The following is a 25,215-nucleotide window of genomic DNA, read 5'->3' on the forward strand; positions in this document are numbered from 1 at the left end:
GGTTATTGGATAAGGCTGAGGGGGAAAAACAAACGGCAGTGGTGATTGATTATTGGAGACAGATCGCTAGTATGGCCAACGCTTACAATGCCCGACATAGTAGTGGTCCTCTAGTGCCATCTAATCCCCCTCTCATGGAGATATTGGTGTAGTCAACCCAGCACCATAACAAATAAGAAGCTGTAAGAAAGAGAGGAAGAGAAAAAGAAAATATGAAATAGGTCGTAAAGTCTGGCACGGTGCCTGCATCCTTTGCCAGCTATGTCGTCAGTGTAGTTAGCAGTTCGAAGCCACTGCAGGATAGTGCAATCCCGGTGCCCCGTCTGCAGCCTCAATTTGATTGGAAAGAGGGGTCAAGGGCAACGAGATGGATGGGTTGATCATCTCGTTGTTACGCCGAGTTGGAACGCCGTGGTATTGACCCCAGTAGATCGCTTAGGGAAGATCCCGTAAATCGGATGAATAAATGATTCCCCTCATGACGCCATGATATAAGCTCGCTGAAGAAACGGGAACAAAAAAAGCATATGAAAGTAACGATAAGATAGACGGTGAGCCGGATTATCGGCTAATATGAGTCTTGAAGAAACCAGTCAATGTCATCAGGCTCAAAGTACGGAGCGGCTGTTTCCGCCGCTGCAACTTCGCCTTCATAGAGATCGGTGATCTGGTCATCGTAGCTGATCTCCGAGGGTAAGCTATCGCGCTGCTCGACGAGGTCAAAGAACTCGCCAGCATACTCAGCCAGCTCATTAGCCACTTTCAACTCCAAGATACTTTCTAGCACCTGCATGTCCTTTTTCCACTTCCGCTCGCACCGCGCATTTTCCTCTCGACGGCGACGGCAGCGGCTGTCACGAGGACCATCTCTCATGCAATTGGGACACAAATAGTGCTCCTCGCAATACGAGCATTTGCAGGGCGGGTATGCATAGATGCAGTCCGCGCATACATAGACCTTGCAGCCCGTGCATTCTCTGAGGTAGCTGGGGCATCTTGGACGCTGATCCCGTATGCCGCCTCGGACATCCCTGATACCAGTGATGGGATCGGCCGGGGGACAGAAGAAGGATTGACAGCCTTGCCATTTCGGAGTCGCGATGGGCGAATCAAAATAGATCGAGGATGACGATGACGGTGGGGAGGAGTGATTAGATGTTGGAGCAGAGAAGGAGCGAGATGGTTGATTGGAGAAGAAAGATGTAGGGGCCGATTCATCAGCGACATGGGAGTCGGGGGTATTCTCCTCCAGGCTATCTGACTGTGAGTTATCAATGAAGCCTTTAGTTGCCGAATCGAGAAGCCGCTGGCTCCTAAAAGGGGAGATCATACCCGGAAAGCTCATCCGGGTTAGGGGATTCCGGAAGATTCACCGCAAATCGACTTTGAATGGTTTGCTTCTCCGTCTCGAGGTCACGGTAACCGCAGATCCGAAGTCGTAGTCCTCGAAGGTCATGCTCAATGCAAAGGGGCTTGGAGCAACTCTTGCAGTGGACCTTCCATTGTGGGGAATCATAACATCCCTGGCACAAGTTCCGCGGGCATGGTGAGACTTGCCGATTAGGCGGTCCAAGCAACCATTTCATCATCGCGAGATGCCCCGCCTCGAGAGAATAATCCGGTTTGCTCGGGTCACCATATGCATACTTGGGAAACGACTTGCTCCATTCGCTGACGGTGTACTCCAGATCTTCCCAGCCTTGATTTCGGGGCAAAGGTACTGCTCGGACCTGGTCGACTTCGCGATTACGAGGTCCAATACTGATTCCACCTCCTCCAGAGAGATCCGGCTTGGTGCAGCACCAGTGAAAGTTGAGAACAGGAGTCGTGTCTGAGATTGATGCTGCGGGTACATTGGGGTCTGTCACATAATCCACTGGATCCTGCATTGAACCTGGGGAATGTGTGGCGCCAGGAGCCCACCAGAAGGGGGGTGTGGTGCTCAGAGTGCCTTCCGATAAGGGAATTGGAATGGTCCTGTGGATATACGGCCGTTCGTAGGCGCAGCTTGCACAGAGTGTCTTCCGACACCCAACACAGTGCATCAAGACACTGCAATGCTCACACCGCTCTGAAATGTCCTCGAGACAACCGTCGCAGCGAATTCCACGGACAAACTTGGTGTGACTTTGACGCAGGTGAGTCGGTGTCATTTTGCCTTCGCCCCAATCAATACCCTCGCCGGTTCCTAACGCCTCGCCGAAGCATCCAGTATCGCAGTTCTCCCACAGCTTTCCATCAAGCACGCGGGCTTTGGTATCTTCATGTTCGAGTGGACCGATCCAGTTCTTGGATCTCCAGAGTCGATCAAAGACAACCCAAACCTCCGGTGTACCTGCTCCGTGCGGGAACCTCGATTTCACATAACCAGCTCTGCGAGCGCATCTCCCGGCAGGCGTCGTGCACCAGGCAGTATCTGTCCAGATCCCTAGCTTATGGCATATATTGACAAGCTCATGAGTTGACTCGGCATCAGCATCCTTACGCATTAATGAAGACGAGAGATAGGGCCTCCTTCGGTGATGGCGGCATCTGTAAGCGTAGAGACTCTTGAGGGCAAGACGTTTCATCCCGGGGGACTGAGTACCGGTAGTGTTCTCCATGTCCATGTCACGTTGTAGAGCAAACATGGTGAGGAACGGCACTATGTGATATTTGAGCGAAACATTTTTGCAACCACGCACGGAAAGGTGTTCCAGGGTCTCCCGACGCGAATGTAGCACTGTTGATGTAAGATTCTCCCCCGATATCGCTGTGTTGTCCAGTTCCAGGCTCTTCAAACACCCACTGAATGGAACCACCACATTCATCAGGAACATATCCAGGGCATAAGGTCGAGATTGGCGCGGAGGCTCTGCATCTGTTACGGCCGGGTCGGTGATGGGAGGATTCGGCAAAGTTCCTGGGGGAAAGGGCAGGCGAAACGAGAGCGATTTCCATGCGGTCGGATATGATCGAAGAAAGGCACGTAGGTATGGAGAAGTGTGATACAGTTTGATGATTGTATCGGTCGGGATTTGTAGTAGTAGAGACTCAAAGATTGGAGCATTCGTGGTGATCACCCGCTCAAAGATCGAAAGCATCCGCTCTTCACGGGAATCCGGGGCATCTCCCAGCATCGCATCCATTGCAGCAGAATTTCCACTAGCAACCCCCTCTGGAACCATATTGTAAGGTCGTGGTTAACCACCACAGATCCTTTGTGATGAACTAAAAACGCCGGCGCTTAGGTCGAAAACTGGTACGCGAGGTCGCGAGCTCGGGTCGAGACACAGCGCATGATAAGACGACCTGAAGATGTGAACGAGGGGGCTACCACACCCAGAGGTAAGCCACCATGCAAGGCCATCAAAGGTGAAGTGTCGATAATTGATAAGACGAGTGTCGCAAGGGCCGAATTGTTGGTATTTGAAGGGGGAGAAAGGGAGGGGTACGCAAAGAGCGAAGAGATACGAGATCGCCCGCCAGGGAAACCCTAGAAAGAAATAGCCAAAAGCAAAGCAAAGCGTACAAAGAATTACTGGGAAGCAACTAAAGGGAGAGAAAGAGGAACAGAAGCAGCAACTGATGTCCGGATGCGCCCGTCAACAACGTCATGTGATGAGCCCCGGATTTCCAGACTTCAGATGTTATATAGAAATGCATTGATCGCTGGGTCTATTGCAAATGGTTCCGGTTAATGTTTGTTAGATGCGTCGCCTACAGTGTAGCCCCTAGCGATGCCCTTGCGCCCTTCCTTGACCAGGGTGCTATCATCCTCCTCATCCTCGTCATAACGAATGTCAAAGTCACTGCCCAGACCTTTCCATGTTCTCTGTGAGCGCAGGTACTCTGCACCAGGAGATACAGCACCGCCGATCATGGCTAAGTCACCTTTAGCCCGTCGGGCTAGCGCCCTCGCCGCGGAAGGTCCACTGGTAGATGATCCATCAAGCTGGGAAGCGCGGGGAGCCGGATCCCGCATCGGGCGCGAATGTGAGACGTATCGTCCGGTGCGCAGGTCAAATTCGGGCGGTGCCGATTCGGGTTCTGACATGTCATCTTCTTCAGACATGGTACCATTGGATGTCTCCTTGCTGATTCCATTGGCCTCTTCAGCTGGTTGGTCAAGAACCGCCTGGAAGTCACTCTGCCACGCGCCTGTCCACACGCGGTCCGCATCATCTTTCAAGGCCAGTTCTAATTCAAAGGGAGTGATCACTGGTCTCCAGAAGTCTTTGCTATCCACAAGGGAGCTTTCCCAGCAGCCAATGACTACCCAGCCGCCAATTTCACTGAAATTGGCAACCTTGGCAGCATTCAATTTGCCAACCACAAACATGTAGCTCTTCTTGCCTGCTTTTTCAATGCGCTCTTTGACGTGCTCCACGATGTGCAAGTAGTTCTTGACACTCAGAGTGTTGATAAGAATGCCCCAGATTGGCACCGTAGTCAACGATGTAAGAGTGGCATAGCGCCGACGCAGAGCCGCAGTAGTAGACGCAGGCAAAGGCTTAACATTTTCACTACCCAAGTTGTCTGTAGGATAGATATGGATTGCGGCAACCCGAGATGCAAGCGTCATCATAAGAGCAGTTGGCGGATCAGAGATATGGAACAGTTGCCAGTCACCCAGAGTCTCAGGCGACTCCCGGACTGACTCGGGGACAGTACGGTTGGGGATTGCCGATGAAGGCTCATGGACGACCTCGGTTGCATATAGATTGGTATATCCCTCTTCCACCAGGTAAGCATACAGCGTCTGAACGTGATCCGCGTAGGTCACATCGGCTGCGATGACGATTTTGGTCGTTGGATCAGGATATGTCGCCTTGAACGCTCGCACTACAGGCTCTAGCGGAAGAGCTTTATGTGTGAAGACGTAGATGACAGGCAGCCGCGCAGTGGGCGATAAGCATGATCTTCCGTAGTGCACAACCACGTCTGCGTCCACATGCTCGGCGGCCACCTCGTCGACACAGCAAGTTCCATAAGATGTATCTGCCAGGATTGTCAACCGAGGTGCAATCTTTCCAGTGTTGTGTTCTTCCACCTGGAGCTGAGAGATCGGGTGGGCCAGGTCGTCGCCGTTGCCGGTATCGGTTGGGTTCGCGGGCTCGGTGCCATTGGTGTTGGTTACTTCCTCACGCTCCAGACCCCTGCTGAGTAGCTGGAAAACTCGAGGGGCATCAGGAAGCATGTCATCGGGAAACTGAAGAGCGATGCGCTTGTACCGCGCTTGTCTGATCTCCTTCAATGTGCGCTCGATATCGTAGGTAATGGAGAGTTCATCGTCCGACACTCTAGCCGTAGGCTCTCGCGAGACTACCGGGGTCGATTCTTCAAAAATACGGTCGTCGGGAGTCGACAGTACAGGCGCTGCCTCCATTTCAGAGCTCATTTTGGGGGTGGTGCTGTGTTGGAAGAAAATAGGAAGCCAAAAACTTTTGGAGAAAAAAAAGATTTCCCCCACTTCCCCCCGCCATCGATAACAAAATACAAAATTGCCTATTGGATCATACGTTGTGCCAGAGGTTTACGACATTACTTAGCAATTATAGAAAATAGAAAGAAATCTACAAATCACAAAATATTTACATTTCAGCATCTGCTAGTCAAATTGGAGCATATCTACAGGTTGGCCCGAGCCGGCTCACCCGCCCAAACTCTGCGCAGTAGTTCACGGATAGGATCATGCTCAATCGGACGAGGGTTCCAGTAGGCATTGGAAAGCGCAATATCAGCGGCTTTGTCGATATCCTCCTCCTTCATTCCAAAGTCCTTCACGCCACGCTTGACCTTAAGCTTGGTCAAGAGCACATTCAGACCGTGAATGGCGTCACCGTTGCTTTCCGGCAGCACGTCGGCGAGCTGCTTCATAGTCTCGGGGATGTTAGGCGCATTGTATGAGATGGCATGCGGCAGGACTGCAGTGTGGGTCTCGGCATGAGGGAGGTTAAAGCTGCCGCCGAGGGTGTGGCATAGCTTGTGGTGGATGGACATGCCAACGCTGCCCAAGCATGTTCCACAGAGCCAAGCACCGTAAAGAGCCTTGGTTCTGGCAGATTGGGAGGTTGGGTCTTGGACAATTTCTGGGAGGGCAGCAGCAAGTGCCTTTGTGCCTTCCAATGCCATCAAGGTGATGATTGGGTTAGTGTTGCGTGCATAGAGAGCCTCGACTGCAGGAACCTGTTAGACTAGGTCTTATTTGGACTTCAACTGAGATTGCAGGGTACTTACCAGCATGAGCAATGGCATTGACACCGCTAGTGGCACTCATAGCCGCTGGCAGGGTCATCGTCAAGTCAACATCATAAATGACAATCTCAGGCAAGATCTTGGGGTCAGAGCGAGTCTTCTTCAACCCATCGGCAGTCTCGCCGAGAATAGGAGTCATCTCACTACCGGCATAAGTCGTCGGAATGCAGATATGAGGCAATCCAGTACGAATGCTGATAGCCTTTCCGAGACCAATTGTACTTCCACCACCAATGGAGATGACCGAGTCAGCTCCCTGTGCCTTGGCATACTCGAGAGCCTTGTCGGTAATGTTGGTAGGTGTGTGCATGGTGGCCTCACTGAAGATACCAGCGACCTGGCCCTTCAGCACATCCTTGACCATGCCCGCCTGGTCAAGTTGATGGGGCGTCGATAGTACCAGCGGGTTCTTCACCTGCAGACGGGCGACCTCATCGGGCAGTTTCTGAAGTGTGCCGCTGCCGAAGACGACACGGCCGCGGTTGGGGTTGTATTCGAAATCCATTTTGTGATGGAGATAAATTTCGCGGCGAGAGTTGGGATCTTATAGTCCCCCACACCCCACCCCAATGGGCGTCGTCCGTGGTGGGGTTTACCGGCAATTGCATACTTAAGACTCCCCGAGCCATTGCGCGTTGTATACCCGTTCTTTTTGGTGATGCTTTTTTTTAACTTGTAGATATTCTTTAATTTAACCCATGTATCCTGCGAGACTTGTCTTTTTTCTCGTGTATCAGACCTGAATATATCGATTCAATGATGTGCGGAAATGCCCCCGTCATCTTACTTCAGCATGACTTGAGCATGAATAAGCTTAGTTGTAGCCTCTAGGAGAGTCCCCCAGGGGCCCACGGACGGATATACGGATTACGGGGTTAGACTTCGACTTTCCCCACCGTTTGAGATCCAATGCAAATATGTGTTAACGATATATATATTCTTTCGATGACTCAAACCCAACACCGACGCTATGTACACTTTTCTGTTCGGGGGCGAATTCTGCAGAAGTGGGTATCAGATAATATAGATCGGGACGGCATTAGTCCAAATCGTGGAAGGCCATGACATGCTGTCCGCCACTCATGTCCTTGCCCTTGCCCTTCTTGCGCTTCTTGCGATCCTTGGGTTCCTCAACACGCTCCTCAGGCTCCGCCTCGCTGTCTGAGTCGTCATCGCTGTCCTCAGAATCCATCATGTGCTTATCTCCAGCGCCAGCGCCTGCATCCCCAGTATCATGCCAGACCTTGACAATCTGACCACCACCAGAGACCAGACGGCCCTCGACATCGAAGCCTAGGCCCACAACACCCTCGATCTCATCGTGCATAACCTCGGAGACGACCTTGTTTGGTCCAATGCGCACGAACTTCACTTGTCCGTTGCTCAGACCCGCGGCCACAAGCTTGCCCTTACCCAAGAAGTCAGGGGCAACGGCCATAGTCTCAATGGCATCACCGCCCTCATTGTCGCGGTGGACACGGATCCGCTCGTCTTGGTCATCCCACGCACCCTTCTCCCACAAGGTCATGATACCACTGGCACCTCCAACAATCACTTTTTGACCGCGGCTGGTTCCGCTAGAGGGCAGTCCACCCATGAAAACCGAACTGGTCAATTCCTCTTCCTGGTCTTCACTGCGCACCATGACGCCTCTCCGGAGATCGGTCACGGCCAAAGTGGTACCACCAGTGGTGACCCACTGCTTGCTGAAACCCGAAGTACTAGTATCGGAGGCGGGTAGAGGGGTCAAGGATGCGACGTAGTCATCGTGGGGGTGGTGCGACTGTTCAGGCTTCGCAGAGACCTTGGAGTATGGGACGCGGAGGTCGTATAGGTGCAGCGCACTCGAATCGGTAGCAAGAAGGAGGGTTTGCGGGGAAAGAGCGTGGACAATAGTTGGGCAGTCCACTGATCTATACGCGAAACCCCAAGTTAGCCAACACAGATCCGTCGGTCGTGGTCAGAGCTTCCATACCCGTCCTTCTCATACGGAATCACAATTTTGTTTTCGACCTGGCCGGTCTCTGTCTTTGCGGCCTTCACAATGCCGTCAGTTCCGGCCGAGTAGAGCGTATTTCCATCCGTGCTGAATGCAAGAGTGCGGCAGCTACCCTTGTGACGTCTGGTCTTCCACATGGTGTCAATGTGGCCCTTGCCATTGCGAGCGGAGGAGTTAGAAGCAGTATCATCTTCTTCATCGGAGTCCTCAGAAGGCAATCGGAAGGTCTGAACGTGGCCCGAAGCAAGACCAACAGAGACTACCGGTTCCTCGGGGTGAATCGCCTGAGAGAACAGATCCGATGGAAGCGGAAGCGTACAGACCGTGTCGAACATGGCTGCAGACCGGCAAATCAACTCAAAAGGGGATTAAAAGAGTGCTTTTGAGGACAGGCACAATGCAATTGGGAATTGGCACTAGAAGCGGTGAATGAAAAAGCTGAAGCTTGGAGCTGGCCGTTTTTTTCTGCCTGGCCGAGAATAATTCCGTCACCGCCTTTTCTACATGAATGATTCAACGAATAAAGTTAAGTTAATTCAGACTTGTCTCTCACTGCTACTGGCAAAGACCCGTAAAATAGTGTATGATACAAATGAATTTGACACAGACTCGATATAAATTCCACCCTATATCATCATTCCCGGCAATTGCTGGTTCTGGCTCGAAGACGAGCATACCGAGCCCCGCCTTCGGAGTAAAGCCAGTCAACAGCTGACCTGCATGGTCTCTTCTCCCTCTTATGAAGAGTAGGTGGAGCCAATTGGACCGAGCTTGATGTTGGAGTATGTCACGGAAGCCGAAGCAGAGTTAGACTCGACGTCAGTAGGAGCGCCAGAATCGGCACTGCAACTTCCGCGAGCAACACCAGGGTCAGTGGCAGTGGCATCGGTGGGGTAGTTGCTATCCAACCAGAGCATGTTGGAGTTGTGGTCATCCCACAAGCTCATAACGAGAACCATGCCCTGCTCCAAGCCCTTGCTCATACCAGCCAGACCGCCGTGCTGGGTGAAGATGTCCTCGTCACCGAAGGCAGTCTTCTGGGCAGTGCAGAAATCGGTAGTGATGGAGTTTCCGGAGACGCCGCTGACATCGGAGGCGGAGTTAGCGATGACCTTGCCGTTCTGGACGTAGAGACGCTTGATCTCCTTGAGAGTTCCGGAGTCAGTGCCGTCGTCAGTGATGAATTGGGTGACGACGGTCATCTTGGAGCTGGTGTCGACAATCTTGCCGGGTCCGTAGAAGCTGTCGTTACCCATTCGGTAGGGGTTGAAGTCACATCCATCGGGATCACAGGTGCCAGCGTAGCGGCTGGAGGAGTAGGTTCCTCCGCAGTCGTCGCCCTCGCACATGGTCTGGCCGGCAGCGTCACAAGGGTGAGGAGTCACGGCGGTGGAAATCTTGTTAGCTTCCCAGATATCCATCTCGTTGCAGCAGGATCCATGGCCACCAACACCGGCGTTCTTGTCGTTCGTGGAGGGCTCCCAGCTTTCGACGTTACCCTATTTCATGAATCAGTCATTTTTTCTCGAACATTTGGTTTCTGTCTATGATGTTGACTCACCTGACCATTGATGAACTTCAGGTCACGGGGACACTGGGAATCACAGTAGCCGGTTCCATACTTGGCACCAGCCTTGTTGCCATCGTACTTGGCCATACCACCATCGGAGTCCATGGAAACGAAGTACAAAGCTCCATTGAGTCCACATGGGAGGCCGGAGGTGTCCACATCGAAAGTGAACTCCTGGTTGAGTAACTTGAACATCTGGTAGGTGCTGTCATCCTCCATGAGGAACATACGAGAACCAATGTTGGCCCCAGTGACGAATTTCAAAGTCAAAGCGTTGCCATCGGTGGTAGCACCGTAAGTGCCTTCATAGTCGGCGCCATCGACAGCACAGTTGGTAGCGCAAGTCGCATCGTCGGGGCAAAGGGTTGCATCGAACTTTCACAAAGTCAGTCTTTCAATTTGAATACACGTTTCATCAGGAGTCCGATATCTTACTTCGTTGCCAGTGTAGCAGTTGGTAGAACCATCGACGGAGTGAGTCCAACGCCAATTGGCATCAATGACAACAGAGCCGGACTGCTGAGTGCAGCTACCAGCAGCAGTGCACTTCTGCCAGGTGAGAGAAGGGTGAGTCTCAGTGGTCAATGTGCCAGCCTGCTGGGCACGCACAGCCGCCACCAGGGCGGAGAAAAGGAAGGCACGTTGGTACATCTTTGCGAAGGATGAGGGAAAGGATTGCAATGTAGCGATGTCGTGTTTTCTGGCCTGCAGTTGAAGAACAAGAAACACGGGGGTCTCTAGGGTTCTTTATACTTCTCATCTTGAAGCTCACTCTCGGCCATATTGCCATACAAGGATTGAACAGGGTCCTTCGGTATATTCTGGCGTGGCGGATCGTAAGACCGTACCTGAACTGGCATAGACGACAGAGCTAACCCATCTATTGTCGATATTCCATACCGGGCGACCTCCGGTGTCGAACATTGATTTGGGAGTGGACCCGGTGCCGAATAAGGATGGCAAAGATCACCGGGCAGTTGTTGATGTCTCATCAAAGATTCTGGCCCAAAGTGGATAGGCAGAGTTTCAACATCTGTAAAGACGGAGATCGACCCGATCCAGTTCTGTTCCTGATATTGCAGCTGCTATTCCAGGCGTAGTAGCTGCGGGTTGGCGCTTTGTTGGTTCTCTTGATTGCCGCTTCATTGTATTCAGCACTGATGTTGCCTGAAAGGTATTTGGGGATGAAACTTGACTATGCCCTAAAGCATCATGAGACACGTTGTGGGGGGTGAGTCGCCAAGAGCGCCGCTAGATTGGAGTCGCCGCCATGGCGCTCCTCCACTTCATATCAAACCGGCAAAATTCTTTTGTGTAAGCCATCTCATCTGTGAGGCGTTAAGCCAAAACCCGAAGAAATCTTTTGCAGACCCTTCGGGTATAGGGCGTTTCAGCCCGAAACCACGCCCCTTCCCGGTAATATTGGGCTCAACGGACACCACGGGGAGAATATCCTTCAATAAGAGGTCGATTGTTTAGCGCTCAGGAGTTACGGAATATTTAAAGCGGTGTCTCTCGGGTTGAAATGAGACATGTAGCCACCGGTAGTCGGTAGAATGCGAAAGTATTCGCAAGCATGAACGGAGAACTTTGGAACCCTCTACATTGTAATTAGTTCAGAACCTTCCACCAAAGTCTTGAGCGGTCAATAGTGCATTATGAAGACTAACTTAATGGTAAGTTAACTAAGTATGATAGACTACAGCCCCCGCGCAAATAGGTCCACAATTCTAGAATACTTCCAAGATCGAAATGGAAGAAACGTTTAGCACAAGAGATAAAGTACATCAGGGTCTCACTTGTAGATAGATGGCACTTCATTGGTTCAATAGTACGTTGAAGCATCTAGAGTTAAAGCAAGTAAAATGAAGGACAGGCACTAGGTCTTGGCTAGGACTGTCGATCGCAACCCGGGTTCCACCACTGGAAACCTCTTCCTAAATGACTGTTCAGAAATTTGGATGAATTTAGCCTAAAAGAGGCACGTTATCTAATTTTATGCTCAGCTTACGATAGTATGTGTTCTGTTTTGGCAAGGAAGGACCGTAAGCGGGTATTTATGCAACTTTGGAGGTCTCAATTAAGCAAATAATTGGCTCGTTGACTGGATACTACTAGCAGACAGTAGAGCAAATAGCAGGTTTGGGTTTGTCCCCACATTGAGATCTTGTGTACCTGGCAAAATTGACACAGGCTTGCGGGGATATACCTGTCAACCGAACATCCCAGCCACTCCCGGTACATGGCCGAGTATTCAGTCCTGAAACCCAAAAGTTCAATTCCTTTCTTTTAACGTTAGAATCAAAAGTGCATATAACTTACTGGTCGTTGGACGTCGCACCCTCATGTCGCCCACGGAAAAATCGGAAGAAAGCATTGAATATGGTTACATCGCGTTGGGTTCGATCATTTTCCTGCGTATGCCAACAGATCCCGTTGCCGGATTTGGCACGGTAGTCTTCACCGTCAGCATATATGCCAAGCTATCTAGCTAATCATTTAGAGGTCAATGTACCCCGGGTGAAGGGACCTTTTGCGAGTGGACAGATTTTATCGGAAATGAAGAGTCGTGCTAAGGGATAGGACGGCTGCAAGTGGGAACCAAACAATCTTAAATTCGCTATGCTCTTACCTGTGTCAACTGGTGAAAGTCATACTATGTATCATTCTACAGAGCTACAACCACAACAAAAGCGATAACTATTATGATGACTTCAAGTTCAAGTTGCCAGTGGTATACTTCCAGGTGTCTTATCTGTCTGTTATCTAATCTCTTATCAAGCACATGGCGTCAGCGCGAGCCTCGGTCCTTCCTCACCCCAACGCATTCATCAAACCAACTCTGCTCCATCTACTTGACATAGTGGTACTCTCTCTTTACTTTATTAGTCGGTACAGTAGAGCTCTACTGTTTCAATAACATTGGGCAACAACCGCCTGCTCAAAACTAGTCGTCTCCCAGGGGTAGCCACCCGCAGCGCAACCATGGCCCTATACGGCCAAACCGCGGATTTCCTTTCCGAATCCTTCTCCAACCATAAGAACCATATACCTTTGCTAGCAGTTGCGGGTGCCTCATTCACACTGGGACTCTTTGCTCGGTCTCTTCTCTCGGGAGGCGAAATACGCCCGACCATCCTCCCCTCTCCTCGATCGACTCTTCTGCCTAGCATTTCGGAGGCAGAGAATCGCCAACTTCCGCTCCCAACGGATGTCCTACCCGGTGCGCGTGATGTAGCTACGCCTTATGGTTCTATCCGAGTATATGAATTTGGCCCGGAAACTGGTACCAAGGTGCTGTTAGTGCACGGTATCACAACACCCTGTATTGCGCTAGGTGGATTGGCCCATGCGCTGGTCGATCGGGGGTGCCGCGTGATGCTTTTCGATCTGTATGTGATTCGTTCATTTCGTCTCATATAGTGGGCGCTAATAATAACAAACCAGGTTTGGTCGAGGATATTCAGACTGCCCTGCAGATCTCCCCCAAGACAACCGTCTTTTCACAACGCAGATTCTGCTTGCTCTGGCCTCTTCACCCATTTCTTGGACAGGTGCTGAGTCCGGTAAATTCTGTCTTACGGGGTATTCCTTGGGAGGCGGTATTGCCGCAGGCTTTGCGGCCTACTTCCCCCAGCTTATCTCGTCATTGGTGCTCCTCGCACCTGCAGGCCTGATTCGTGATTCACAAGTCAGCTTCCAGAGTCGTCTTCTGTATGACCGTGGCTTCATGCCCGAGAATTTGCTAGGATACTTGGTTAGCCGTCGACTGCGGGCTGGACCCCTAGTCGGCCCCAAGCCCAAGAACCACAAGCTCAATGCCTCAGATGCGCTCACCGAGGAGTTGCCTTCACAGAATGCTGCTGAAGGTCAGCGTCTCTCTCGGAAATACCCCCACATTAACGTCCCCTCTGCGGTGGCGTGGCAAGTTAATAACCATGGAGGGTTTGTCCACGCGTTCATGTCGAGTATGCGTCATGGCCCAATTTTGAGACACCGTCAATGGAACACCTGGACACGTCTGGGTGAGTATCTTGCCGTGCAGAACAGTGTCTCTAGTTGCGAAGATAAGAGACCATCTGACAACAAAGTTCACATTCTCTGCGGCAATAATGATTCAATCATTGTCAAAAGCGAGCTTGTTCCGGACGCCACGGCTGCCTTGGGTGGAAATGCGGTTTTCAAGTTCTATGAAGCTGGACACGAGTTCCCCAGTACCAAGTATGAAGAGGTTGCTAGTTACATTTTTGAATTACTGTGAACTGGAGCCATCCGGAATGCCCCGTTTTTCAAGCTTAGTGACTCTTCACGTTCATTGATATCTCCTTCTCATATATTTGCTAGATATACACATAGATGCTTGCTCAATTTATACATTTCTTTCTTCTTTCACTTTGTGCCTGTGCCCTTGTCATCGTCCGTTGTTCAACACTGCGTCCATGGCATTGAGTTGGTTGGAGATCCCGTTGAGGTGTGCTGATCTGTCTCCAATCCGGGCACTGGCAAAATATGGCCCATCGGATGCTGGTGCCCGTGCAAATCTGTCCACACTATTCCGGTTGTTTCCCGGAACCTGGCTGATGTTTGCGCTGCTAACGGCGGCAGTATTTGTGGTGGTGCCATTGGTGATACTGTTGATAATGTTTAGCTGTCTAGCCGCTTCGTTTGAAGCTGAAGGTGAACTCACTTGGAGGCTTTTGGCTCTGAGATAGGCATGATGTGCGGCTGGTTGTGATATTTGATAGATTGGCAGGCTTTGCAGCGTAATAAAGGTATATGATATAGTTCTGTGGGCTTGACAGGCAACAAAATAGAGACGGCAATGTGTAGTAGTGTCGATGTAAGATGATAGGGTTCGAAAGCGAGGTAGGCCTTTGATTGAGATGGGCTGTCCTTGATTGAAGCTGACTGGATGTTCTGAGAATAATGAGACCATAGATGAGCAGGATCTCTTCTATATATACACTGCAGGTCTGAGGCTATGCATGAAGACGGCATGCCTTCGTGGACAGACACGCGAGCTTCAGCAGCTTGCATCGTGGCCCACATGGACCGGAGCAGCTAAACGAAAGTAGGAATGAAGGAAGGATCTTCGGTTCGCATCTACTTCAGATCCACTTGCCATGGGCCTGTGACGGCATGTCGACCCTTTGGCCCCAACGTTTAAGGCCAAGATTTCGTCCGCATGAACCATGGTAAGCGGGTCTGGGATTCCTGATGTGGGCAAGTCCGCGATCTCCATAGTCAAAAGCACATACCCGTTCGGCCCATCTATGTGAAACAGGCGACAAGCCCGCTGCTATTGGCCCAGCTGCAGGACACTGGAGCTAGGAGGGAGGTACCAGCTGCAGAAGGACGATCTCGTCGCTGCGATCCAAAATAATAATCGAGCAGAAAAGCGCATTCCGCCTCAACACATGGTTTACCACATGTTTCAGGTGAGGGAGTAACCGAATTGGGTATATGTGCCGTGGAATGAAGCGAGGGGCTGCGTAAAAAGCAATTCCAGCCGTTCTGCAAACGTATCTCGAACGGGATCCCCAAACAAGGGCAAGATCATGATCTTCAGAGAAGAAGACTAAAACGTCATGTTATGGGTCTAGAACTTTTTGAAACAATTAAGCCCTAATTTAAGACTGTTAATCATCTTGGCGGCAACGGCGCTTGGTGATGCCCGGCATTCTCGCGTGGAACTCGAAACAGAGGTCAAGGGTGAAACAATGTCGCGTGGTCGATCACATGGAGCTTCATGCACTGGACCAGGGGCTTAGCTCTATGTTCAAAGGATCTCATAGGTCCAAAGGGCTAAGACCGCGTAAAAGCTAACGATGCTGCATTCCCGGAGCCACGCGCAAATGCAGCCCCGTAGTCTTCTTTTGCCGTTCTGGACATGGCTGTTGCATATCTCTAAGCGGCTTAAGGCTAGACCAGAACTCTCGGCATTTGAATAAAATGATGGCGACAGATCCATACCAGCCACGTCTGACGCCCTACGAGTCAATTTGCACAGCCATAATGCCGGCCGACGGAATGCCAGGACCCTGCACTAGGAAAGTGAAGATCTCCCGACACGCGAGCGCCTTGTTTCAGAATGCTTCATTTGTCCATCTTGCAGCGCGCCTGAAATAGGGGCACGTGTATTGCGTTGTTGAGGTCGAGCATGATCGGTCTAGCTGCTCAACAGTCCCAGATAGGAAAATATCGGCGGCTGAGTTACGAGGGGGTCACTTAGTGGCACTTGTGTCACAAAGACAAAAGGCTCAAGCCTTGAAGGCGTTTGTTTACGGGATCGAATAGGTGGGCTTGGGCCTGTGGCTCAAGATTACCAAGAACACCACCGGATGCCCTAGACTATAACCCGAAATGAAGCACCCACTCCGATGGGTGCATCCTTGCGACCCGACCGTTCTTCGCTTGGCGTGGCTTGCGGTCCGCATAGTGCAGTGGACCGTACCGCGTGCCCTACCTGGATATGTATCGCGCTATACGAGGCACGTTAACGGCCATTTTACTAATGTTCGTTCAGTGGTATAGATCGGCCCCTGACTTCCTGCGCAAGCCACAGAAGCCATATGGGAGCAGCTGTTTCAGATAATAAGGTTGCTTTTCCCACGCGTGTCGGAAGTCTCATTCCAGTCTGGTTAAGCGAGCTATGTTTAATGATGTGGGCCCTCGTTATGCAAGGCACGTCTGGGCCGAGCTGTGGAATTCCAACAACCAACAACCTTATGTCCACTAAATGCGTCAATCCCCTGATTCGCTCTTAGGGCTTCCCAGATTTGAAGCCGAGTATTCTCGAGGCTGTCTCAGGTGAGCTGGAAATAATGTTGAGACGCATGTTCATCCTTATGTATGGTGGATGTTCAGTTGTGCCCTAACCCCCGCAATGATCTTCGTACTAGTTAACTGGTTCTTTTTTTAGTAAATAGTTTTTTTTTCCCCAATTATTGAATCGTCAGCATCTAGCCCCTGGACCTTACAGGATTCAATCTCCCCTTGACTTTACCTATCACAAAAACGAAGCTTTTAGACCCCAAAATCCAATCTTCCAAGGGGTCGCCGGGCTCCAAGGACATCCCCCGAAGGGGATAATGATCGGCGACACCGATCATCCCTTGAACGTTCGCCCTTGGAAATCACGGAGGCTTTAGGTTGAAACTTGATTCATGTTGACTTTATTTGAGCGATATGGATTAATCAGGTACAACTTGCATATTGTTGCCCTGTCAACCCGTTTTTCATACAGTCAAGGCCACGAGACCAGAGCGCCAGGCTAGTAGCAATAATGGCTCAAATTTCGGCGATCTACCACGCATTGCGCTAGATAACAACCCTTTCATGTCTTCTATGACAGATTTTCGCTCACAACGGCCTTTCTTCTCCGGCACGGAAGGCTACTGTGCTTGAGCATAATGCAAGCTCTGATCACATCTACATATGGAATGCATGCCGAGCTAGCCTCAATAAAGGGACTACCATTTCGGAATCGAGGATCTTCAACTCCGTCTTGGTCCTCAATTATGAATACATCTAGGCCCCGGAATGACGCGGTCACAGGCTAGTCCTATTTTTGTAGAGCATAGGGATCGCAATATGGGAAATTTTGGTCGACGCGTATTGTCTCTTGTTCTCGGGCTCGATTTCCTTAACCTTTCTTTCATGATCCAAGGGATATTAACACAGCCACGCGCACGTTGGGTAATGGGCTTGTCTATCACAGCATGAAGGCGAAGGCACACAAATGTGTTCGTAGCCGCAAAGGTAGATCATTTCTCCTATGATGAACAAGGCAATACGGGTCTGACTGGAGGATATCTTATTTGGATGTATATCCACACTATCAGAATGATCGGCTGCCTTTTTGAATTAGTCCCCTAGGAGATAAACAGTAAGCCTTCCTAATACAGCAAAGTGTTATTGTGACTTTTGAATAATGAGGAGGTCAGCCAATTCCATAATGACTCTACTTACTTCTCTCATTTTATAATACAAAATTCCAACCGCAATGAGATACCTATGACTTTTGAGATATTTGATAAAGTCATAGCAAAAGCCCCAATCGAAACTCATGCCTATTTGCATTCATCCCATCTATACAAGTCATGGCTCCTGATGTTCTTTTACATCAACATGTCGACTTTAAAGGGGTATAATGTTCAGTGGCTCGAAAAACGTTCTCTTCAATGAAATGCATTTGCTAGCCTCTCATCCTTGGAGTGAATGGCATGAAGCCCAGAGATTCTGACATATATAGTGCCATGAATCAGCGTAAGGACACCATCAATCCTCAGAATCGAGAATTGTAACAGCTTTGCTAAACTTCTCGCCGATGCTGCTGTTTTTTAAGGCCCACTTGGAGGTGAGGGCTTTCTCTAAAGCATCAAGGATCTCATATTGTAAAGCCTAAACTGAAGCGACGTAAAGATACTGATTGATCATCTTCAGAGTATATTTCAGAGCAGAAATGATTGCCTCCCCCAGTTGCGCCTTGTTAGTGATTTTCGATGTCTTGTCACCTCCGTCCCAGATCATTGCAGTATGAGACGAGATGTCAAAGTCAAGGAAACTAACAGTAGGACATTCACACAGAACAATGATTCCAAGGTTATCCAAGAACACGGTTGAATCGTTGTTTTACCTCGCAGAAAAACAAAGGTGGTCTCGAAATACCCGTCCCGGTGAAATACACTGACTTCCTGGACTGTAGGTACTCGAGAACTTCCCTCTTCTATTCGAACAGGGGCAAAATATATATGACAACTTTGTGTGGGATTTGGGACTTATCTTGCCGATAATCCTGCTGGCCTAAACAGAAGGTTCACCTGTACTTGAAAGTAGCAGATAGCGCAAAATATAGCTCATCCCAATCAGTGCTATTTTAAGAGGGGATTATATAATTGTATTCTGTCGATTGTGGGTGACACTAAGTGCTGTTGTGTCTCAAGGCGTAATTAGTGACATAGTCATGCTGCTAAGCCTACCAACCTGGTTCATCTCAAGATCAAGGCGACGTAAAGATAGAACAAATATAATATGACTAAAGCGGCAAAACGCATTGCAATAAAACGTAACTTTGCAGCCTATAGGTTATGAAATTCTATGCTGTTACAACATACTGTACCTGGATTCCTCGATCCGATGTTCAATAAACGGATATCCATAGGCTTAGTTGTAAGGAAGCTCCATTCACATGTTTCAAATATATTCCCTGTTCTAATGACTGTGGAAAAAAAAAACACAATGCAAGATCGGTGGTCCACGGACACTGTAAAGACAGACCTCTTTCCAATTTACAAGCCTTCTTCGGGCCTGGAAAACAAATAACAAGCATGAACGGCCAATGTACTAGACTGTTCACATAAAGGCGGATTATTAGCGTTTAATGGTTGGAGTGGGTCTTGTAGGACGCAAGCAGCAAAGGTCTTGCAATACCTTTGGCTGCAGATAGAACAAGACCCAAAGCAACAAGAGATAGGCAAAGCTGTAACCAACCAGGACAACACCAATGCACACCCAAAGACAAATTACTGGACCCGAGGCACGTGGATATGAAGTGGAGACGAATTGAAGACTTCGTGTGCGTCAAAGCATAACTTATACTACTGTAGACCAATAATGAAGACTTCCAGCCTTAGACATTTACTTGTAAGCAAAGAGTGGAAACACTCTTGTCAATTCAGATCAACCTAAACTATAAGTGTACTCACGGCATACTAGTTCCTCACTACTCAACTAGTGCGCCGTCGGTTGTATTTGGGGGATCCACAGTAGATTACCGGCATATAGTGTTCTAGGGACTATATTCCGTACAGGAATTTTCTTTTAATTGCGCTTGGGGCCCCCAAATTCTCTTCTCCAGCCTGGTGCTTCATTTTTCTTTTGCTTTTGGTCAATCGCAATCATGACTGTTGACGAGAAGGCCAGCGCACATGACACGGAGATGGGGAGTCCTCGGGACTCCACTGAAGAGCATGAGGTCTTCAAGAAAACCGAAGACGGTGTCAGCTTCCGTAATGTCGGCTGGTTCAAGGCATGCATTATCTTCGTGAAGGTTCTGTTCGCGACAGGTGTGCTGTCGCTTCCATCCTCGCTCTACTCACTCGGTGCAGTGGGTGGCTCTCTCAGTATCGTCGCCTGGGGCGTGTTCAACACCTACTCTTTCGTGATTTTGGGCAACTTCCGCAAAATGTATCCTCACTGCCATTCAATTGCTGATATGGCAGAGGTTGCTGGTGGTTTCTTTGCGAAAGAGTTGACTGGTCTGATGTTCCTCATTGGCTACGTCCTGGTCACCGGCAGTGGTATCATTGGAGTGTCAACAGCACTGAACGCCCTCTCGCACCACGCTGCATGCACCGTATGGTGGTCATTGATTGCGGCAGTTGCAATTATCGCGACTGCTTCAGTGCGCAAACTCCAGCATGTGGGATGGCTCACATATGTAGGATTCATTTCGATCTACGCCGCAGTCTTGATTGTTGTCATCGGAGTCACCACACGCGACCGACCTGCCGCCGCGCCCCAAGAGGGCCCCTTCGATCTCGGTTTCGTTGCTATCAATAACCCTGGGTTTGCGGCGGGCATGGTTGCTTCCAGCACTATCTTTGTTTCCTCGGCTGGTACCAGCGCCTTCATCCCGGTGATGTCGGAGATGCGAAACCCGAAGGATTACAAGAAGTCTCTGTATCTGTGCATGGCTTTGGTGACTGCGTCATACCTTGCCTTTAGTTTGGTGGTTTACAGTTGGTGTGGACAATGGGTGGCTAGTCCTTCCTTGGGTGTATGTCTCCTTTCAGACTCCATGTACTATCCATGAGCTAACCATTGCTTGATACAGAGTGCCGGACAAACGATCAAGATGGTGTCTTACGGTGTCGCCCTAATTGGATTGGTGATGAGTGCCACCATCTACCTGCACGTAAGTATTTCTACAACATTGCCGAGCAGTTCATGGCTAACGATGTTGTCTAGATTGCTGCCAAATACGTCTTTGTGCGCATCTTGGGCAAGACCCGTCATTTGCAAGCCAATACTACTGTGCATTGGATTACCTGGCTAGGATGCACCATCAGTCTCGGTGCTATTTCTTTCATCCTCGCGGAAGCCATCCCAATCTTCAACTACCTCATTGCACTTGTCGGTTCTCTATGCTTTGCTCCTCTCGCCATGTGTCTTCCTGGCTTCTTATGGCTTTACAGCAACGGCCACTACCGCAAGGGAACAATTGTGCAAAAGGTTATCTACCTACTGCACTGGGGAATGGTTCTTCTGGGAGTTTTCTTCCTTGTTGGTGCAACCTACGGCGTGGTCATTCAGATCATCGACGCCTACGCCACAGGAGCGATTGGTAAGTTTGATATATCCTTAATGCTGCCCAAGTTGCAATTAACATTGATTCTTCTAGGATCCGCTTTCAGCTGCGCCGACAACTCCAACTCGTCGTAAATATGACTCAAAAAAAAACCATTGGTCTGAGCTGCGTATGAAACAGCTCTGTGGTGAAGAGATGGGCCACCTGGAGTGGATATTATTGTAATGAGGAATAATGAGTGGCTATAATGAGGATGGTCATAATGAGTATAGTAATGAACTGTCAGAGAATGGTATCGAATTTCATTACAAGCCCCTGAACTGTCAATTGGCCACGACGGAGGTCCGAGGCTCATGTCGATCTCCACTTGTGGACACGGACGGCGTTCCCCGAACCTAGTGCGAACTGTATTAATCACTATGCATATGCTCTGAAGAAATTTCATGCGCCCATTTTTCTCTTCTTCTGTAGAACCTCTCAGACCAGACATTTCTGAATTCTGATCCTATCGAAACATCCAATTATAAAGTCCAAGTTGTGCGTCATCTGAATGGCGTCTATGGATCTAGCTTAACCTATACACCTTTGACATCCCGTGTGGACCCTATCGCATCGGGCATCGGGCCATAGCGCTAGACATTCGAGACCACCGGACTCAAAATTCTTGCCGGTGGAGCTCGAAGGTGACTTTACTGGCTGAGTGCTGCTCCATTGACAATGGGTCCTCTACACGTGCACGACTACATGTAGTTACGATCGTCGCAAGGCCTGCCCTGGATCCCACGCCATCAGGAGAACTATGGCTAGCAGTATTGGGCTAGACCTCTTAATGAACAGTCCTCAAAGATCAGACGTTCTAATGGAATATGGTATGGCCCATGAATAGGCTGAGTACTCGACAGCACGATCTCATATCTCTCAAGGCAAAATTAAAGATATTCAATAATGAGAGAATCAGGGGATTCTCCTTGAAATTCATTGAGCTCATCCCATCATTCGAACGACCAGATAGGCCCACCCATCTCCATAAGCCGAGCTTCTAACAACCTCTTCAATCGGGGCAGACATGGGTATCACAGCGCCATGCAAAACGGGCTTCGCGAGAACAGGAGTTCTCCGACTAGGAAACAGATTTGGTAGTAGTGTGTGCAGAACAGAGCCCACAGTTTGAATTTGAGTGGTGGAGCTGCCGCGCGAGGGCAAAAGCTGACTTGACTGCATGCTTGATGTGGGTATCGAAGGTGGAATTGGTGATTGTACCACTTTCAAAGATGAAGACTCCGCATCAGGCGGAAGTGGAAGAAATATCCTGACTGGGACATTTCGGAATGGCTGTGATAGTTGAGGTAGAAGGATGCTTGATATGCGTTGGAAAGAGGGAAGATCCACTGTATGCGTGTTAGACTAATCTTGAACATTTGGAAGGGTGGAGATCTTCGTGACGAATGTACCATCTTCAACAGCTCTCCAAAGTCCTGAAGAGTCCTCTTTTGAAAGACTCATGATGCCCTTTGCTGTACCATTTCGGAGGAAGTCTGCCTCCTTCACGCTATTTATGAAGGCATCATTCATAACCATCCCATTGGCATCGAGTCGCACAAGTTCGTCGTCCGGCCAGTCTCTGAAATGCACTACTAATTTCCAGGGCATTGGCGAAGCTTTCTCAGTAGACTCATCACCTCTTGAGGCAGTCTTCGACGCAGGGTCCGCCCCAGCATAAAGGTCAAATAGCAGACCGACAGGGTAGTGCCATTTCAGAGGTACTCCCTCGAACTCGAACCAACCATCATGTGGTTGCGAGTCTGGCTCTATCAAAGAATTTGAAAAGAATGTTCGAAGCTTGGCAAGCAATGAGGGCAGATATGAGATGCGTGGGTATGAGATCTCTCGGGGGGTGAGCGTCTCGTCATACTATGCGCTTGAAGATCTGGGGGACATACAAGATATGGGTCCGTTCTATCAAAAGTCCTGCTTTCTGATGATGCCAGAACAATTTCTAGCGGGATGCGCCCGTTCCAAACGGTCTTCTGGATAGAGCCGAGCGTGACCCGGTTCTCCATCTTGAGATGTAGCTAAGAAAGGGTTTGTCTTTTACGTGTTGCTATTCATCGGTCAGTATATGTATTATCTGTCTGAGACACAGTGAGTTTGCCCCATGGGTTGTCAATCGCCATACCTTGGTATTGAATGGCCGACGGCGCGCTGCTAAGATTCACAGCTTTTGCCCCGCTTTAGATGTGGTCATGGTCGGACCGATGAGGTATGCGCAGAATTCTCATAAGAACTATACACTGGCCATGGGGATATTTGGTTTGCATGGATCAAGCCTATGGGTACTTGAGCTACTGCTAGTGTGTATTGACACTGGCACTACCCAACTGGGAGAAACACGGAAAGTTGATAGCACGTGTTTCTGCCTGAGGCAGTAAAGTTGTCTGATGACATATAAGGCATAAGTTAATGCCTCAGGCCACAATCCGCATCTTCGCTACGTGCAAATCGTTCTGCTAGACTACCGACTATTCCCATGGTGCAACGCCCAACTTCTTCAGATATATCTTCATCTTCCGTCTGGTGTATCATGCTTTCGAGCACTGGCATATCACCTTACTAACGTCTACTACCGAAGCTGACCCTAACGATCGTGACGCGTTACTCAGGTCACCCATGATATCTTTCTGTTAAAAAGACTGAAATGAGACCTGCCAAGCAGTGTGTGTCAGAACCACTGTGGCTGCTGTCAATGCGCAGAATAGCAGGAGTATACACCAGACCCAAGCATTTTGTGTCCACGCGACGGGAATATGCTACGAAGCTTTCCACTCGCTATTCTTGGCAGCAACCTCGGATATCTTGAGCGCTTGGTGAGCGTGTATCATCCAAGTCCAATCGGCTCCCAGGCACAGGCTTTGCGTTACAGTGATTGCATTAGTGCTGCGGTGGTTTCTGGTCGCGAAATCTGATACTTGAACACGGAATTCGTCCGGTTGCCAAGTTCTGCCCAGACATTCAGTACTCTCGGGTAACAGCCATGGCAGTTTTCGCTTCCCCCAAGGGAAATATCAAGCCCCCATGTGGCTCTTTGAACATAATTCGAATGCCGGTGCTCCGGTTCTGTCAGCACGGCGCTGCGGATATCCGACTCCGAGCTGTGAGGCCGTGCTGCGTGTCCCTCATATCACTTCCGAACTTGGAAGACATACCCCCATGAAATAAATTGCAGGCGGTGTCATGGATTTCTTCAATAGAACCTTCTTCCACGTTGTGTCGCTTGCAAAATGCCACTGTGGAGGCAATGGCCAAACGCTGTGCCGGTGTGCATTCTTGTCCAGACGTGGCTACCACATAGGCACAGACCAACCCAAGGAGCGGTCTCGCTGTTCGAAATAATCGGCAGGCGAGATGCCCTACTGAGAAGTCAAAGTTCAATAGTTTTCGTCCGTTCAGCTGCAAATGGTGCAGATAGGTGAATGGAGTTCAAGTGAAATACCTCATCCAGAGGACGAGTGCGAAATGCCGCAGGAGAGGGGGCCGCTTTTCTCAGGTGGACTGCCGACCATGGCCCATGCTAGCCAAGACATACATCACAGCGCCTTTGTGTATCTCCACAACAGGCGATACCTTGCCGGCTCACTTGCAGGCAGTGTGAGATTGGAACCGCTCAAAGCGAGAATGGTGACGAACACACAGAAGGTCTAGCGAGTACAAGCTTTCTATCCCGAGCTTTGACGGTAAATGAATCACCCTCGGACTACATTATGGATGATGAAACCAGGAACATCATTTCAGGATGCCCCCGTGTCATCGCCGTCCGGGTGGGTCCTGACATATGGAAATGTGTCAAGAGTCACAACATAGGTAAGGTCTCCGAACTCAAATAGGGATGCGGTCATGATGCCGATTTTGTCGACTCCTTTCAAATGCTAAGCCCGAGCGGGGGGTGGCTTACTTCCACGCCGGACGCGGCCCGAAACAGGCATATTGATAATGATATAGTAACAGCTACGGCAACGACACACAGACATCATGGCTATCTTTCACCCTGTTGAATCAGATTACTAGTTCCTCGGACCTCATTTGTCAACAGTCCGAGTCAAA

At 49.8% G+C, this 25,215-nt stretch overlaps 9 protein-coding genes across 9 annotated transcripts; 2 read left to right on the forward strand and 7 right to left on the reverse strand.

Annotated features, from left to right (window-relative positions):
- Positions 1 to 568: 568 nt before the first annotated feature.
- On the reverse strand, positions 569 to 3,167 carry N7511_010369 (uncharacterized protein; the record flags this gene model as incomplete). Its single annotated transcript, XM_057132746.1, is given in 2 exon segments — positions 569 to 1,313; positions 1,333 to 3,167. 2 exon segments carry the CDS (start codon positions 3,165 to 3,167, stop codon positions 569 to 571), a joined length of 2,580 nt encoding a protein of 859 aa, XP_056980734.1.
- A 509-nt stretch (positions 3,168 to 3,676) lies between these two features.
- N7511_010370 (2-(3-amino-3-carboxypropyl)histidine synthase subunit 1/2) lies at positions 3,677 to 5,380 on the reverse strand (the record flags this gene model as incomplete). Its single annotated transcript, XM_057132747.1, has 1 exon — positions 3,677 to 5,380. The coding sequence occupies one exon, from the start codon at positions 5,378 to 5,380 to the stop codon at positions 3,677 to 3,679; it is 1,704 nt and encodes a 567-aa protein (XP_056980735.1).
- A 230-nt stretch (positions 5,381 to 5,610) lies between these two features.
- N7511_010371 (maleylacetate reductase) lies at positions 5,611 to 6,742 on the reverse strand (the record flags this gene model as incomplete). Its single annotated transcript, XM_057132748.1, has 2 exons — positions 5,611 to 6,158; positions 6,220 to 6,742. The coding sequence occupies 2 exons, from the start codon at positions 6,740 to 6,742 to the stop codon at positions 5,611 to 5,613; spliced, it is 1,071 nt and encodes a 356-aa protein (XP_056980736.1).
- A 534-nt stretch (positions 6,743 to 7,276) lies between these two features.
- Positions 7,277 to 8,571, reverse strand: N7511_010372 (WD40 repeat domain-containing protein; the record flags this gene model as incomplete). The annotated part of the gene is made up of 2 exons (XM_057132749.1): positions 7,277 to 8,150; positions 8,213 to 8,571. 2 exons carry the CDS (start codon positions 8,569 to 8,571, stop codon positions 7,277 to 7,279), a joined length of 1,233 nt encoding a protein of 410 aa, XP_056980737.1.
- Positions 8,572 to 8,973: 402 nt separating this feature from the next.
- Positions 8,974 to 10,457, reverse strand: N7511_010373 (glycoside hydrolase family 7 protein; the record flags this gene model as incomplete). Its single annotated transcript, XM_057132750.1, has 3 exons — positions 8,974 to 9,735; positions 9,798 to 10,181; positions 10,242 to 10,457. 3 exons carry the CDS (start codon positions 10,455 to 10,457, stop codon positions 8,974 to 8,976), a joined length of 1,362 nt encoding a protein of 453 aa, XP_056980738.1.
- A 2,334-nt stretch (positions 10,458 to 12,791) lies between these two features.
- On the forward strand, positions 12,792 to 14,067 carry N7511_010374 (uncharacterized protein; the record flags this gene model as incomplete). The annotated part of the gene is made up of 2 exons (XM_057132751.1): positions 12,792 to 13,198; positions 13,254 to 14,067. The coding sequence occupies 2 exons, from the start codon at positions 12,792 to 12,794 to the stop codon at positions 14,065 to 14,067; spliced, it is 1,221 nt and encodes a 406-aa protein (XP_056980739.1).
- A 150-nt stretch (positions 14,068 to 14,217) lies between these two features.
- On the reverse strand, positions 14,218 to 14,522 carry N7511_010375 (uncharacterized protein; the record flags this gene model as incomplete). The annotated part of the gene is made up of 2 exons (XM_057132752.1): positions 14,218 to 14,437; positions 14,494 to 14,522. The coding sequence occupies 2 exons, from the start codon at positions 14,520 to 14,522 to the stop codon at positions 14,218 to 14,220; spliced, it is 249 nt and encodes an 82-aa protein (XP_056980740.1).
- A 5,185-nt stretch (positions 14,523 to 19,707) lies between these two features.
- Positions 19,708 to 21,251, forward strand: N7511_010376 (uncharacterized protein; the record flags this gene model as incomplete). The annotated part of the gene is made up of 4 exons (XM_057132753.1): positions 19,708 to 20,586; positions 20,644 to 20,724; positions 20,778 to 21,153; positions 21,211 to 21,251. 4 exons carry the CDS (start codon positions 19,708 to 19,710, stop codon positions 21,249 to 21,251), a joined length of 1,377 nt encoding a protein of 458 aa, XP_056980741.1.
- An 850-nt stretch (positions 21,252 to 22,101) lies between these two features.
- N7511_010377 (autophagy protein 5) lies at positions 22,102 to 23,177 on the reverse strand (the record flags this gene model as incomplete). The annotated part of the gene is made up of 3 exons (XM_057132754.1): positions 22,102 to 22,505; positions 22,569 to 23,001; positions 23,058 to 23,177. The coding sequence occupies 3 exons, from the start codon at positions 23,175 to 23,177 to the stop codon at positions 22,102 to 22,104; spliced, it is 957 nt and encodes a 318-aa protein (XP_056980742.1).
- Between the last annotated feature and the right edge of the window lie 2,038 nt (positions 23,178 to 25,215).

Source organism: Penicillium nucicola (assembly GCF_028828085.1).
Source record: "Penicillium nucicola strain IBT 29836 chromosome Unknown utg000010l, whole genome shotgun sequence".
NCBI classification, from domain to species: domain Eukaryota; kingdom Fungi; phylum Ascomycota; class Eurotiomycetes; order Eurotiales; family Aspergillaceae; genus Penicillium; species Penicillium nucicola.